This window comes from Choloepus didactylus, chromosome 4 (assembly GCF_015220235.1).
Source record: "Choloepus didactylus isolate mChoDid1 chromosome 4, mChoDid1.pri, whole genome shotgun sequence".
Lineage (NCBI taxonomy): Eukaryota > Metazoa > Chordata > Mammalia > Pilosa > Megalonychidae > Choloepus > Choloepus didactylus.
Genome location: NC_051310.1, coordinates 100,271,393 through 100,288,352, shown reverse-complemented (window position 1 = coordinate 100,288,352; position 16,960 = coordinate 100,271,393). Strand labels below are relative to the sequence as shown.

General features: G+C 40.0%; 1 protein-coding gene and 2 pseudogenes across 4 annotated transcripts in view; all 3 read right to left on the bottom strand.

Moving 5' to 3' along the window:
• The window catches only part of CHRNA5 (cholinergic receptor nicotinic alpha 5 subunit), a 52,577-nt gene extending 37,334 nt beyond the window's left edge, over window positions 1–15,243 (bottom strand). For all 4 annotated transcript variants that reach the window (XM_037833303.1, XM_037833304.1, XM_037833305.1 and 1 more), the window contains exon 1: window positions 14,956–15,243. In XM_037833303.1, the coding sequence (XP_037689231.1) occupies window positions 14,956–15,106 (151 nt within the window). In that variant the 5' untranslated portion in view covers window positions 15,107–15,243. The remainder of the gene's footprint in view (window positions 1–14,955) is intronic.
• LOC119530891 lies at window positions 1,861–10,318 on the bottom strand (annotated as a pseudogene).
• Window positions 2,707–2,801, bottom strand: LOC119533566 (annotated as a pseudogene).
• Window positions 15,244–16,960: the final 1,717 nt, after the last annotated feature.

The window sequence follows — 16,960 nt, the reverse complement described above, 5'->3', positions numbered from 1 at the left end:
GGCACATTCCTTCAACACTGCATCCAGATCAGGAAGCACCCTGCTGAATGAAAGCGTGTGGTGGGTCTCCCAGTCCAGCACCATCTATTTTCATAGCAGCACCCTTCTCTGCTGCCCACATGGTGTTCTGTCGGAACTGTTCTCAACGCACTTTTCCCAGTCTATCTCAGAGATCATAAAATATTCCTAACAAAAAATTAAATTCTCTTCTCTTATGACATGAATTTTCAGTGATAAAATTAAAATGTTGGCAGGCACTCCTGCCTCATATGCAGTATGTACAAGCCAAAAAGCGCTTCGTGCTTGGCATTAGTGGTTTCATCTAACCATCAGGCTAGCTACTGGGGCAGGGCGTCTAACCATCAGGACACACACGTGATAGTTAACAGCTCTTCCATATGGCATGCTATTAATATCATGTGACATCCAACAGTGTCATTTAATAAGGGATTTTGTCAATAGCTGCTTCTGCTTTTTTTTTTTTTTCCCAAGCAAAATAATTTGTGCCTGGCTTTCCAAGCTTCTTATCAACAGCGTGCCTTAAACCCACTTTGCCGTATAGAATGTATTCTACTCTGGATGATGCTTCTGTGATCTGTGTCTCTTCTCTGCCTTGAGCAGCACAATTTATCAATTTTATAGTGCAAAGTGTTATTTTATGTTTATTCCAGAGGCCACTGTACTTTGTTTGAAAATTACACAAATGCTTTCAGGGGCTGGCATTATTTGACAAAGTTGCACAATAAAATAACCCCTGGGTACTGGGGAACGTAAGGTGAGATCTGAGTTTCAAATATTGTTTTTGCTTTCCTTTTTTATTTTTTCGGCAGTGTATGTGAAAGCATCACATTTGCAGATTCATTTGTCCTGGCACATACAAATTTCCATTCTGTATGCACACCACATTTATAATAAGATTTTGTGTTGTACTTCACTAGTTATTATCACTAGTTTTGAGCCACTGATCCATTTTTATAAAATAGGATATAAAGCAACACAATAGTGACAAGAAAAACCAAGTTAGCTAATGTCACAATAACCCTCATGTTGTTATGAGAAGCCAAGCTAAACTGCACCCATTAACAGGCTATTAGCTAAGATGATAAAATCAACGCCATTCATGCACGCTCTTTAAGAATGCAAACATTAATAACACAATTGAAATTCCCCCAAAATTTATGAAATGAAAAAAAAAAAACAAAAAATAAACACAAGAAAAAACTATCTCAGTGCAGATTATCTAATAGACCTCAGGGATCCTAGCAGTTCTGGGGACACACTTTCAGAAACACCAACCAGATTCTTTCAGAAATTACTGGCTTAAGCAGATCTAACTGCTACTTTGGAGGGATTTTTTTTTCCTCCAGTGAAGTTCTTTTATTTGAATTCAACTTAAAATAGTTTAAATTTTATCTTTCTCTATTAGAGAAATGAAATATTCAATTCTATAGACTACAATAGAAAAGTATTGAATTTGCCTATTTGCAATACAGGACAACTGCTGCATGCTTTGGCCATCTACCATTGTTACCCAAAAGACTATTTCCATGTAAACATATTGTCACAGCACCAAAGTGCCCAGAATAAATAGCTAGCTTAGAAAGTTGTCCTTGTGTTACCATAACACACAGAGTCTTCAGTGTTCTGATCAAAACCATGAAAACATAGGTTTTTAGCATGCATGCCCAGTTGGAAAGAGTGCATTCCTCTGAAAACACCATTCGTTAGACTTGGCAGAGCTGAGGCCACCTCTGCGTGTGAACAAGCAGGGGGCCATCTCATTTGTTTCTGCAGTCACCTCTTTCCTTAATGGGTAAGTACTGATGCCAGCAAGGGGAGAGTCCCGGCCCATAACTCAGCTTATGATTTAATTTTCCAGTCTTATATTAAATCCCAGAAGATCATTTATAACCCCTGAAACAGGAGAAAGAATGACTGCTCATGTGATACTGCATATGAAGGGATTTACTGTCGGTTCAAAGAGTCTAAATGGTGTGCAACATCTTGGTGGACAGTTTTAGCACACTCTTTACTCGCATGAGCTGTTCTCTCTTATTTGGCTTTTCTCCCGTCCTAATCCAGCTTGGTAAGCAATACTGAAACATTGCTGTATTTCTTATTGGTTCCAGATCCCAGTGAGGCCAGGCACAGTAAGAGATGCAGTAAAGCTGTTTCCCAGAACAAAAACTCCCATTTATATGCATCATAGGAAAGTTTTACGTCCTTGGAGGATCTGGGCAAAACAAATGAAAGCAACTGAAAGTGGCAGTAAGAAGACCCAGGACACAAACAACCACATCAACTGAATGCTGTGGACCCCTTCTCTTTAGACAGGAAACAGTGATAACCACATCTTAACGTACTCCACCTTTTCAAGTCTGAAATGAGGTCTCTCATATTTCCTACCTTTCCTGGTAGAAATGGTATGGCTGAAAAGTTTTGCAAATAAAAATCTCTGCTTATATGATCTCTGCCACACATCTCATTTTTTAAAAAATCCAAGTAAGACATGATCATTCAAGAAAATTAATTATAAACAAAATAACAGGTTTAACAGGTGGTAAATCACAAAAGAGAGTCAAGATCTCCTCAGTTGAAATGGACTTTTAATTGATCAATGCTCTTTTCATAGAAAGTCAATATAAAAAAAAGAAAAAATGCTAATCCAGTGGTGACATTTCCCAGAATATGGTAATCTACTCCTTGAAAAATATGGAAAGCTTTGCAAATTTGCAAGGGGCCATGCTACTCTTCTCTGAATCATTCCAATTTTTTAGTATATATGCTGCCAAACGAGATATTTTTTTTTTAAGGGTACCCATCAATTATTTTTACAAATTTCACAGGAGGCTTATAAAATTATACTCAGCAACGGAAATCCAAGAAATTCTACTATAGCTGTCTATTTATAACATAGAATCCCCAAAGGCCATTTCCAAGGCCATTACTGCAACTAAAATAAGCTTAAAGGAAAAAAAAGAGATTGTTTTTATAGAATATGTATCTCAAATGCAGACCTCTCTCCTCTGCCAGATCTGAATATCCATTTACCATCTCCACTTTGATGTCTTAAAGACAGCGCAACTCAACATGTGCAAAACCAAATTTATAATCTTCCCCAAAACGATCCCCTCCCAGTGATTCCCATCTCGGGAAGTAGCTCCATTATCTGTCTAGTTCCACAATCCAAAAACCTAGGAGTCATCTTTGACACCACCTTCTCACTCATTTCCATAGCCAATCCATCAGGAAAATGTTGATTTTATCTCTCAAATATTTCTCCAATCTATCCATTTCTCACCACCCCCTCTACCACCACCCCAGGGCAAGCTACCCACATTCTCACCAGGACTGGAGCAAGAGTCTATTACTGGAAGTGGTCTCCACACCTGTTCTCTGCCCTCCTCCAACTGGTTCTCTGCACAAATGCCCAAGTGACCTTTTCAAAACACAGGTCTGATCACATTATCCCTTGCTTAAAAAAAGCCTTCTGTAGCTTTGTGATGTTTAAGATAGACCAAACCTCGTACAGCTAAAGTGTGGCAGCAGTCTGTGCCCTCCAGCCTCTTCTGGCAGAGCCCTTCCCTCTGCTCTCTGCTCCAGCCACAAAGACAGTGCAGCTTCTCCAACACACCACCCTCCACCCCCTCCTACCAGGCACATGTTCTTCTGCCCTCTCCCTCACCTGGCTAACCTGCACTCATCCTTTAGATCTCAACTCAGGCATCACTTCATCAGGAACTGTTCACTGACCCCAACGTCTCTTTTAGGTTCCTCTGCACAGAACCATGTTCCTTATCTGGGTTGTAATCATACAATCATGGGTGTATTAATGTCTGTCTTCCCCACTATGGGGTAAAATAATGACATCAGGTACTGTGTTTTATTCATCACTATATTCCCAGTACCTAACAATACTGGCATATAGTAGGTACTCAGTTGTTGATGAATAAATACATGAATGAATAAATGAGCCAGTCCCATCTGAAAATTCCCATTTATCTCTGACTATCCAGAATTTTTATCACTGGTTGTGAAGCAAATGTCACAAGAGCCCTACAAATGTGCTCTTTAGGATTATAAGGCACTAGATTCAGCTTCTTGAAATTAGCGAGTTTGTCCTTATTCATATTTGAATAAGAAGGAAACGAGTGCAACATACTAGTTAAGAACACAGGATTTCAGGATGGACAGTTTGGGTTCAATCCAGTCTCCAATGCTTACTGTGTGACCTGGAGGCAAGTTACTTACCTTCTTTGCCTATCAGTTTCTTCATCTGTAAAATGGGTATAAAACAGTATCTCCTTTTTAAGATTACTCTGAGCACTAAATGAAATTGTGCATATAAAGTATCCAGCACAGGGCCTTTCTTATTATTCCACAAGTGACAGTTAAAGTAGTGGTAACTGATAGATCTCAAATGCAAATACACAAATTGCAACAAAAGCAATCACTGCCTGCAGAGCTACTGATCTCGACTTAAAAACTTCCTCATAGCCCAACAAAGACCATCTCAGTACAGCTTACCCAAGGCAGTGGAACCCCGCAAAAAACACAAAGGAAGACTGTATCTGTGGCATTGGGCACTCTCAACACAGAGCAGTGACAATTCAATAAAACACTTTCCTCAAATCTATATCCTTTAATGCTAATAATAATAATTAGAATACCAACCTACTAATAGCCACACAAATCACATCTCTAAAAAACAAAGAGAACCAAGCAGTGAAGGGCACTAAAAATACGACAAGAACAAAAAAATTAATGGGGCAAATTCTTCTGAAGTAGTTCAAAGTACTCCCCAATTAACAAGAGAAAAACTAAGTCAAATACTTGAAAAAAGGTACAAATGTGCATAATGTCATTAAGATTTAAATTTGGAGTTTACAAATTCTATTTTAACTCAGAATATTATTAATCTAACGGTGTCTCAAGTTTGAAGAATTGGGAGAATGATTTACCACAAACATCTCATGTGCTAATCATTTAGTGAAACCACATATACTTTCAGAAAAAAAAAAAAAATGTAACATGCTCCTTAATATTAGTGTGGAGAAGAGGAAGACACAGAACTGCAAAGCTGAAAAACTTAATTTGAATACTCAGCACCACTAATTGGCTGTTAACCTCCAGATGCCTCAAGTTTCTAATCTATATAAAATAAGGATACTGCTGCTGCCATAATGTCAGTAATTGTTAAAAGTGGATGGCAAATACTGTGTTCATTATACTTGATCATTTTTGTGTATGTTTGAATTTTTCCATTATAAAAACATCAACAAATGAAAAAGATAACTTCTGTTAGCTGCCAAGACTGCTGTGAGGATCAAATGAGATAGTGTACATCATCCTACTATTATGGTAGTGTCTAAAATGGTTTAAAATGTTTTTTTCAAAGTCTTAGCCACTAAATCACCCGGTATGGAGCACAGTTGTCCAGAAAATACAGTAGTCAAAAAGACAGATAGCTAAGGATTTTTAAAACCAATTCTAGGAAGTAAAAATTTGACATTTTTCCACAAAGAACCATGATTTACTGGCATTTTCCCACAAAGAAACATGATTTTCTTATTAAAAAAAGAGGGTTCTTAAAAAAAGTCAACCAAGGTGTTCTGAAGCTAAACAGGAATAAATATGAATACTAGCAGTCTTTCACCAATCTGTAGATAAATTAACAGAATCTGCTATAATTTTAAGTTTCTCTCACAAATTCTTCTTAAATCTTTAGCATCTGCTACAACTTGGGTATATGAGAGCCTAACATATTTAGGTCAATCCATTCATTCATTCATTCATTCAATCATCCAACAGTGTTGACTGCCTGCTTACTCTGTGCCAGCCTCCGTGCTCGGTGCTAAGGGTACAGCAGAAAACAAAGATATGGTGTCTACTTCCAGGGGACCAAATATGTACCTTTATTTACTTTCACGACATCATAATTATAAAATTTTATGGCATGCAGAGAACACCGCACAGTGTGGATGGTGCCCATGCACAGCCTGCATATGTGAATGTGGCTGCGGTCCTGGAGTTGAACACAGGGTTTCTCAACTTGGCAGTACTGATGTTCTGGGCTGGAGTTGTACGGGGCTGCCCTGTGCACTGTGGGGTATTTAGCAGCATCCCTCGCTTCTACCCATTAGATTACCCCCTGCCCCCATCGTGACAACCAAACTATCAAGACAACCAAAACTATCTCCAGACATTGTCAAATGTGCCCGGCAAGGGGTGGGGAGGGGGACTCGTCCCTGGTTGAGAAGCACTGGGATAGCATTAGTAGGTAGTACGCAGCAGAGGTGGAACTAGGGCCTAGATTGTTTTTATTTTTCTCCAAATGATGCTCTAATTACAAAAATAATGTATGATTACTGTCAAAATTCAAACACGAAAGCACATAAAGAGTGGGAATTCTCATCTCCCCTCCTCCAAGGGTAACTGTTGGTAAGTCTGATGTACAGACATTATAAAATATGCACACGAACACACAAAAAACAAATGTTTTCCTCTTTCTGAGTTTTGCAATTTGCTTTTCCCATTCAATACGATATCATGTAAACAGGTTATCTATCCATTTCCATCTCTTTCTTCATCAGCTGGAACGCAGCCTGCATGATGGGTATATCACAGCTATTTAAGCTTTCACCACTGACGGGCATTTATACAGTCTTCAATTTTTGGTTATTTCTAATAATGCCATAATGGAAAAATGTGATCATGAGCATCTTTCTATATCTTGTTTCACACTCATGCAAGCATTTCTATAGCACTGACTCTCAGAAGTGGAACTCTCAAGGGTATGCAAATTTTTTATTTTGCTAGGTACTGCCAAAAGGCTACCCTTTCTTTTTCACAGGATGCCATAGAATGAAATAAGATAACATACTGAAGAAGGCTAATAAGAGTGATAAGTAATATATCATATACCCAGTTCATAATCAAAGCATTCCCAAAGTTGTTATTCCTCCCTTCTAAGTATCCTTGTTTCTTTTTAAAGGTTGATAAAAGTGTCTTAGATTCCTTTTTTTTTTAATTTTATTTTGAAATAAATTCAAACTTACAAGAACAGTTGCAAAAACAATACAAACCCCATACACAGAACTCCAGCATACTCCGAACCCCCTCCCGATACCCCAATCCACCAACTTTAACATCCTGTCACACCATTTCTTTCTTTCCCTCCTTCCCTCCCTACTACTCATCATCTATTGCTCTGTCTTCTGAACATGAGAGCAAGCTACACACATCCTTGAACAAACAATATAATTCACATATACATTTCCCATGAACAAGAACATTCTTTTATGCAATCTCATTAAGCACAGCTAAGAAGTTCAAGAAATTCAACATTGATACAAAGCTTACATTCTGTATTTCCTTTTTTTCCTTTCTTATGTCCCAACTGTGTCCCTTTGAGCCTCCTCTCCTCCATCCTCAGATCCCATCCAGGATCATCCTTGGCATTTAATTGTCATTAACTATTTAGACTGTCCTTTTTTTTTTTTTTTTAATTGTGGAAACATATATATAGCCTAAATCTTCCCATTCCAACCCCTCCCTAGCATTCCATTAGTGGGATTAATCACATTTAGAATGTTGCAATGCTATCACCTTCCCACCATCCATTACTAGAAATTTCCCTTCACCCCCATCAGAAACCCTACACTCATTTCTTAACTCTCCATTGCCCCTTCCCCCACTTCTCGTAACCCATACTCTACTTTTCATCTCTATGGTCATATTCTCTGATACTTTCTTTGTGTTTACCGTGGGGCTTAAATTTAACCTCTTAAATCTAAAACAATCTTGTTTTTCTTTGATACCAACTTAACTTCAACAGGACGCATAAACTATGTTCCTATACTCCTCCATTCCCCCACCTTTATGTAGTTCTTGTCAAAAATTACATATTTTACATTGAGTCCAAAACCAATGATTTATCATCACTCTTCATGTATTTTAGATCCTGTAGGAAGTAAACAGTGGAGTTACAAATCAAAAATACAGTAGTATTGGTATTTATATTTACCATGTGATCTTTACTGGAAATCTTTTTCTTCATGTGGTTTCAGTCGATTGTTTAGTGTCCCTTCCTTTCAGCCTGCTCAATTCCCTTTAGCATTTCTTGTAGGACTGATTTACTGGTGATGAAGTCCCTCAGCTTTTGATTATCCGGGAATGTTTTCAGCTCCCCCTCATTTTTACCCTTCAGTTGTTTGTGAATTTTCTAAGTCTCTGATGGTTATTGACTTCTATTTGTATTCCATTGTGGTCAGAGATTGTGCTTTGAATAAATTCAATTTTTTTTTAATTTATTGAGGCTTATTTTATGTCCCAGCATATGGTCTGTTCTGGAGAAAGATCCGTGATCACTGTAGAAGAATGTGTGTCCTGGTGATTTGGGATGTAATGTTTTATATATGTCTGTTAAATTTCTCTATATCTCTCTCTCCTTTCTTTGTTTCTCTGTTGGTAGGGCTCCCTTTAGTATCTGAAATAGGGCAGGTCTTTTATTAGCAAAATCTCTCAGCATTTGTTTGTGAAAAATTTAAGCTCTCCCTCAAATCTGAAGGAGACTTTGCTGGATAAAGTATTCTTGGTTGGAAATTTTTCTCTCTCAGAATTTCAAATGTCATGCCACTGCCTTCTTGCCTCCATGGTGGCCACTGAGTAGTCACAACTTAGTCTTATGTTGTTTCCTTTGTATGTGGTGAATTGCTTTTCTTTGCTGCTTTCAGAACTTGCTCCTTCTCTTCATTTGACAGTCTGATCAGAATATGTCTTGAAGTGGGTTTATTTGGATTTATTCTATTCGGAATTCACTGGGCATTTATGTTTTGTGTATTTACATTGTGTAGAAGGTTTGGAAGTTTTCCCCAACAATTTCTTCGAATACTCTTTCGAGACTTTTACCCTTCTCTTCCCTTTCTGGGACACCAATGAGTCTTAAATTTGGATGTTTTATTTTATCTATCATATCCCTGAGATCCATTTCGATTTTTTCAATTTTTTTCCCCATTCTTTCGTTCTTTCATTTTCCGTTTTGTGGTCCTCGAGGAGGCTGAGTCGTTGTTCAACTTCCTCTAATCTTGTATTATGAGTATCCAGAGTCCTTTTAATCTGGCCACACTTTATTTCCATAAGATCTTCTATTTTTTTTATTCAGTCTTGCAATTTCTTCTTTATGCTCTTCTAGGGTTTTCTTTATGTCCTTTATATCCTGTGCCATGCTGTTCTTCACATCCTTTATATCCTGTGCCATGTTCGCATAATGTTTGTCCTTAATTCTTTGATTAATTGCGCCAAGTACTGTGTCTCTTCTGATCTTTTCATTTGGGTGTTTGGGTTTGGGTTCTCCATATCCTCTGGTTTTATCATATGCTTTTTTTCTGTTGTTTCTGGCCTCTCAGCATTTGCTTTACTTGATAGGGTTCTTTCAGGATATAAAAAATACCAATCTCTAATTTGTCAGATCTACAGCTTGGTGGCGTACACTTTCTCTAACTAACCAGCAGATGGAGTCCGCGAATCTCCTATTCTCCTCAAGTCAGTTCTCCTCAACTTTATCTTTGTGGTGTGTGGGGATCTGATTCTTGTGGGGTTCAACTGGTGCACTAAGTTTGGGTGTGTTATTGGTGCTATCTGCCCTGGATGTGGGGCATGTGTCTGGGTGGTTAGGGAGGCACAGCAGCTTTAATAATCAAACCTCCCAGGTGTTCCTGGAGGTTTAAGGCTGTTGCAAGAGTCTAAGCCTTCATTTCAGTCTTGCCACAGATTGCCTCTGCCGCTGACCCACAAGTCCCTGGCATTTGAGTAGGGTCCCTGAGATTTCTGAGCGGGTCCCCCCTCTCAACCGTGCTCTTCCAGGACCTCTGCTGAGGGAAGGGTGTGCCACATCACAAGTGTGCGCCGGCCCACCAGGGAAGCCCTGGGCTGCCGGGCCGTGCAGGGGCACTCCCAGCCCGCTGCAAAGATGGCTGAATGGGGCATGTTAATCTCCCTCTTCTTGCACAGCTCCGCCTTCCTATCTCTGGGACAACCAGCTGCGGGTGCACCAAAGGCCACTCTCCACAGCCGATACTGTGGCGTGTGCGCAGTGCTGCGGGAAAAACTCCCTGTCACACTGTGTTTCTTGGCACGGTTCTGGACTGTGGGTCGGGCCCCGGGCAGAAGCGTCTCCCGCCTGCCAGGGAGATGGCGGCAAGGGGCACAGTTTCTTTCTCTTTCTGGCTCCCCTCTGCCCCCCTGGCCCTGAGACAATCAGCAGCAGGCTATACTCCATGCCAGACACCGAGACATTGGCACAGTCCGCTCCTGCCATGCTTCACTGTGCAGTTCTCACTATTGTAACTGCAGGCACTCCGAGGTTTTTTTGTTTTTTTTTTAAAGGAACTAGTCCGTCTCCAAATGCCAACCCATGGTTTCCCCACACTGCAGCACGGCTGCCGGCCTTTCACCCAGCTCATTCACTCATTTCAGAATGCAGACTCCCAGTTTCACCAAGTGCACAGTTCCTGTGGATTCAGCAGACCTTGTCTGGCTGGTGCATCGCTGGAACTGGTGTTCTGGATCACTTTCTGGCTTTTATCTAGTATTTTTCACGGAGGTGTTTTTTTGCCCTGTCTCACCTAGCCGCAATCTTAGGTTCTTCAGATTCCTTTTTTAAAACAATCCTCTCTACAGCAGTTCTAGAGGGCCTATTTTAAGCAATAGCCCTGAATATAATCAACCATCTTGTAAATGAGAGGAAATATGTACTATAGTCAATATTTTCAATGTGGCATGCTCACCAATCGTTAAGTATTACAGAGGTTATTTGTTCATTTCAGGATTTTCATTATATTTTATGTTTTTATCACAGAATTACAGGATAAAGTTTCTCTGCAACCTATATGCCTTAGGAAACCTAATTTATCATCTTGCCTTGAATTTCAGAACATTCGTAGCAAGAAAATGACTCTTAAACAGTGTTAAATTTAGGTCCAGTCAATAGTTTTCAAGGAAAGAGAAAACTTGTATACTTTTTTCACAGGTTGAGCCTTATCAGATCAAGTAAATGCATGGTTCACAAGCTGCAATAAATATGAATTATGAGCTAGAAGATTCACAGTATTATGAAATGAAATACCTGATGGTACATGAAGTTGCCTCAGTTCACTATAGCCCTTATGATCTTGATAAGATTCTTGCAAAGTTCCTCTTTACAACTGTCCAATTATCGAATGAATACTTAGGGCTGGAAGGAAATAAGTAAAAGTGAAAACAGCTGCTTTGTGAGGATGGTGAGATAGTACTTTTTTTTTCCTCTTAGTTTCTATTCTTCTTAGTTGTTTGTGCTATAATTCATTATAAATTCCCTACTTCCATAATTACTTTCATCAAATCTCCTTGAGGGTTCACCCAATTGATGTGAAAGGGGAATTATCTACATCATTGTTACTCAAAGTCCACATCACTTGGGAGCTTGTAAGAAATGCAGACTCTCAGGCACTACTTCTAACCTACTGAATCAGCATCTGCATTTTAACAACATCCCCAGGGGATGTGTGTGCACCATAAAGTTTGAGAAGCTCTGCTGTACAAGACTTAGAACAGTGTTGGGGGGGGGGGGCAATTTTGTCCCCTAGGGGACATTTGGCAGTGTCCAGAGATATTGTTTGTTGTCATGACCAGGGTGGGGAGTAGGGCGATTGCTACTGGCATCTTGTGGATAGAGGCCAAGGACACCAGCAAATATCCCGCAGTGCACAGGACTGCTCCTCACAACAAAGAATTATAAATGTCAGAGATTGAGAAACTCTGACCTACAGGAAAAAAAAACAGTTTTTCCCAAGTTCATATATACTGTTAACCATAAAATAAAAAGAAATAAATCTATCAAAAGTCCATATTGTTCTTTTTGTCAGAATTCAAATATTCGTATATAACCCTTACTTTTCCTGGTAAAACGTTATATTCTATAATTCTACTTTAGAGGAAAAGAACATGAAATCACTAAAATAAGCACAATAGAAGAAACAATATGTTTCCCCAAAACGGAAACAAAACATGTAAATTAATTTTAGAGCAGAAAAGGACCATTAAAAATAATCTTTTTTATCCTACCGTCATTATAAAACTATGCCTAGGCTATGGGGAGAAGACATCTAAAGAAACATATTCTGAACTTCTTTCAAAAATTATTCTAATATTTAATTCATTGTCGAGATATGTTTATTTAATAGTAAACTTAAAACATCATCAGAAATAGTTTAATTCCAATTCTTAAGGGAGAATAATGGTATTAGAAGAAAAATGTTCTGTACTGAAATTACTGTACTAAATCTCATATCCTAATTACAAAAGATTACTTGCTACATCTAATTTATAGATTATAGGTTGAAAAAAATCCCTATTCTGACAAACAATTGAAAAGCTTTTCAAAGTTCCATCCAGAGGCTACATTCATAAACTCAGGTACATCTGTGACTATCAGGAGATACACAGATGAATAAAACCCACCCTTCCATATGCTCACAGTCTAGCTCAAAGAGCATGTTTGGTATTTACAAGCAAACTAAAATAATTTTTAATTTCAAATTTAACTGTGCAAAAAGTTTATCTAAGTACCAGAGGCACCTGGAGATCCTTTTAGATATAATCATAACAAAGGTAGAGAGGACATACACTATGTGTCTATTTCTGTTAACTTCTGAAAATGTTAATGAGAATGACTAAAGGTGAGAAGAAATATTTCATAGCGCCAATTTTCTATGAAATAATTATTTTATTTTCCTTTGAATGAAACAAAACTCAGCTACTACACATGTGAAAAATAAAGTTTCAGCCATTTAAAACATCACATGGCTAAGAAATGGCTAATGATTACCTAATTTCTATAAATCGATTAGGTCACAGTTTAAAAGGCTTGTATTATTTTAATGTACTAGTTAATTATCTATACTTTAATACAGACAAAATTGCCTCCTGAGTCACCTTCTTCAGGTCTGTGACCTTCCATTAGTCAAATGGGTATGGCTGCTGGCAGGCTGCACATTGTCTTTTCATGGAGATTGAATTTGCCAAAAACCATAAGGAAGAGTTATTATTTAGAATCTAGAATAAATATGAAAACAATAAATGAAAACATAAAAGTAATTATAGTTGCAAGTACCTAAAAAAGTCTGCTATACCCTCTCATTTTAAAGAGGAAGACATACAGGATCAGCAAGGTCAAGAAATCTGCTGGAGGAGACACAGCAAGTTAGTGACAGATCTCCTGACTCCCAGACAGTACTCTTTATGCCACCCTGAATCAAAAGGCATTTACACACAAAAGCATAATTACATTAAGGGGCAAGAGTGCAATTCCATCATCATCCAGTATTACTTTGTTCTTCAAGGTGATCACTTATTAAAAGCATAAAGAATCTTAGAATTTTAGAGTTGGAAGGGGGAGGCTTTAATAAACTCTCAGCTTACAAAGAAGGAAACTAATATCCAAAGAGTAATTACTGTTCTATTCATTCATTCCACAAATATTCATTGGGCTCCTACAATAAACTAGGTCTTGGGGATACAAAGATAAACGAGACACAATCCCAGTTCTTAAGGAGCTCACAAACATATTACAAAAGAAAACATATACATGTAATACAATGTGATGGTTATTATGAGAGGCAGTCTGTAGAGAGAAAGGCAGAAAGGAGGAAGCAATAAACTCTGGTAGAACACTGAACATCACCCATGAACAGAAATAGCTATTTATACCACTTAATGCTTGCTTTTTATTAAGGTAAATAAAGATCTGCATTCAAAAACGTTCCAGCTGCATCAAAAGGGTGGGGAACTACCATTTTCTAGAGTGTCGGGCACTGTGCCTAGCATTATAAATATATTATTTAATCAGAAAATGATTCTGAGAGGAAAACTGTTATTATCCACATTTCCAAAGAAAGAAATGTTAAAACCATGACTTCCTCTGCACGGGGCTTTATTTGTTTAAATCAATCTCTACATGATTTTTCTTCAGGCTATATTAAGCAATACACTTAAGTTAAAAATCCCCTCCTGCAGTAAGTAGTTCTCATCGTCAAAGTTATTACCTCCTAGAATCAGGAATCATGATTTAAAAATCTTAAGGAAGGAAAGAGAAGAAAAGGTCCTTCTCATACCCAAACAATGTTTCCTCTTTTAAAGAAACACACGCATAAAAAGTGAAACATTGATGTAGTGAACTTCTGCTTTTATCTCTCAAAGGATTCTTTCCTTTTCGATATACACCATAGGTGCTCGATAAACGGTAGTATTTTTCTTCAAGGTACTGGGAAGACTGTCTCTCAAACTTTTGAATGCACTTGAAATTTGAAGTACTAAGCATTTCTTCTGTAGTTTTAATTGCCCAAATCATCTTGACATACAGTAGTTTGAAAAAATTCACTGTTTTAAGAAGCTGAGGAACTTAGGATGCAAATGACTAGCCCAGCTTTTACAACAAACACATTTCATCCTCGGGCATAGGTAAAAGATTTTCAAATGCTGGGGGTAGCGAGAAGATAAACTCGCAATCCCTAGTATTAAACCCAAAGAGCCTCCATTCCTTCCTGCGAAGAAAGTAACAAAGGGGGAAGCCCAACTGCTACTACAAAAGGAAAGCCCTGCTGGATAACGATGGCATCTTTCATGAAAAAAGTTACATGGAAGTATGTACTAGGCATCCAGCAGTCTCCAGTGATGCAGGTCACGGAACAAAGAACAGACTTTTCTCTGCAATTAAATGAGCAGATTTGTGCATTTAAACTGAATCACGCCAGATCCCCAGGGGAAAAAAAACCCGACCTACCCAGCAAGGCTTCGGTGCGGGCCGTTCCCTCGCGGCTCTCCCGGCCCCCGGAGCAGCTGGTCCAGGCCGCCCCCCACCCCGCGAGGAGCGCCGCGCGGGAACGCCCGGGACCCACCCCTCCCGCGGCCCGGACTCACCTCCAGGAGGGCCGCCCCTCGCGGTGGCCGGACCCCAGAGCACCACGACCATCTGAAAGAGGAGGAGAAGGGGCAGCGAGCGGAGCCCGGAGCTGAGGACCGCGGGTCCGGACTCTGGAGGCGGCCCGACGGGTGGTCCCCGCGCCGCCATCGCCAAGAGCCTCTGGCGGAAAGCGCACGCTTGGGCGGTGGAAAGAGGCTGTGGGTGGGCGCGGAGGGAGAGAAACGCTGCGGAAGGGCCCCTCAGCCCTCAGCTCAGGCCGGAGTAGCCACTCCAGCTCCGAGGCAGTCCTCTCCGCCTCGTGGCGCGCTCTGCCCGGCCCCGCCTCCGCCTGACCCCGCCCTTTCCACACAATCCCGCCCCGCCTAGTCCGCTCCAGGCCCCGCCTCTTGTCCCTCCACGCCTGCTCCTAGCTCCGCCTCTTCCACGCCTGGTCCTGTCCTCAGACTCCGGCTCCTCTGGGTGACCTTGAGCAAGTCAGTGCATACTCAGAATAACTACCATTAATTAATGTCTGCTCTGTGCTCAGCACCAAGCGGACCAGACTGCACCTAGCAGACAGAAAAACAGTAAGCATTATAATAAAATAATTCCGAGTTGTGATAAGAGTTGCAAAGAAAACAACCTGGAGGGTAAGACGAAATAACAGTTGTTGGGAGCGGACCTGCTCTAGGCTCCAGGCTGCAGCGCTCTCCACTCCTTTCTTACCAGGAAGGCACCAGTCGCAGCCTCCCTGTCTCTCAGGCCTGCTATGGGAGCGTGTGTTCTAGACCAGCGAGGTGACCCTGGACAAGTCACTGTCCTTCTGGAGCCTGTTTCCTCGTCCTCAAAATGAGGCAGATAAACTGGAGGACACGGAAGGTCCAGCTCCAACACTCATTCTGCGAGTTTAACCCACCACAGAAATTACGTGCACAGCTGCAAAAGTGGGCAATGCGGAGAGCGTTGCCATCAATTAATATTTGTAAATATTAGTGACTCCATCTGCCACAGACACTTAGCAACTCTGACGGTGATTGATGCTGACTGCTGGAATCCTGTCTCAAATCCTCTAAGACCTATATTGCATCCCCTCTGTTCTTAATTGATTAGAAAGCTTCATTTGGCTGAAGAGATTGAGGCAAAATATCCTTAAATTTCAGTGACAAAGCGTGCCAGAGACTCTTCCCAGAAAGCTTTATGGAGTTGACACCTCTGACTCATGAGCAGAAATTTCACTCCAAACTCCAGAATTGGTGAATCTGTTTAAAAACTAACCCTGGTTGCAAAATATCTGAACAGCAAAATTCCATTAAGACACAACCAGGCAAATGGAAACGATATCCAGTGAGCTTGAAGAAAGGGTCCACAGAAAGGGACGCATACATTGATAGCCAGATTAGTCATTAATTCACGGAATAAAAGACAGTTCTTATAGTTCCTTTATTGCAAATTTATATTTTGCTCCAAAGAATTTATGGGGCTTATAGACGCTTATGCGATTCATCCTAACAGTGTTTGGAGAAAGTAGTTATTCCACTTTTACAGCGAGGGGATTTGAAACAGCCTGCTTAAATTACTGTTGAAGGTCACGGTACCTGTCAGTGGCAAAATTAGAATTAAATGGTTATTACTTCAGCCACAGCAAGTATAATTGGAATTCCTGGACCTCCCTGGAGTGTTGTATCAATAACCATGAGAACAGAAGTTATTTACATAATCTATGAAATACACTACTAATTGGTGGTATTGTTTTTAAGTGAAAGGCAAAGTGTGTAATTTGTTGGGCACTTTAAAATCCTTGCAAATAATCATAGCTTAATTTATGCATCTTGGATGTTTTTTCTAGAAGGCCAATTACTCGCGGTTGCTGGCTGTAGAGGCTGCACCTGCCTCTGATAACAGGGATCTTCACACTGCTAGGAGACCCCAGCAGCTCAAATGATACCACCATCCACAAAATTCCCCTGAAGTAGCATCTGGTCTACCAACTCACTGAGATTTAACAAAAAAGGGTCAAAGTCT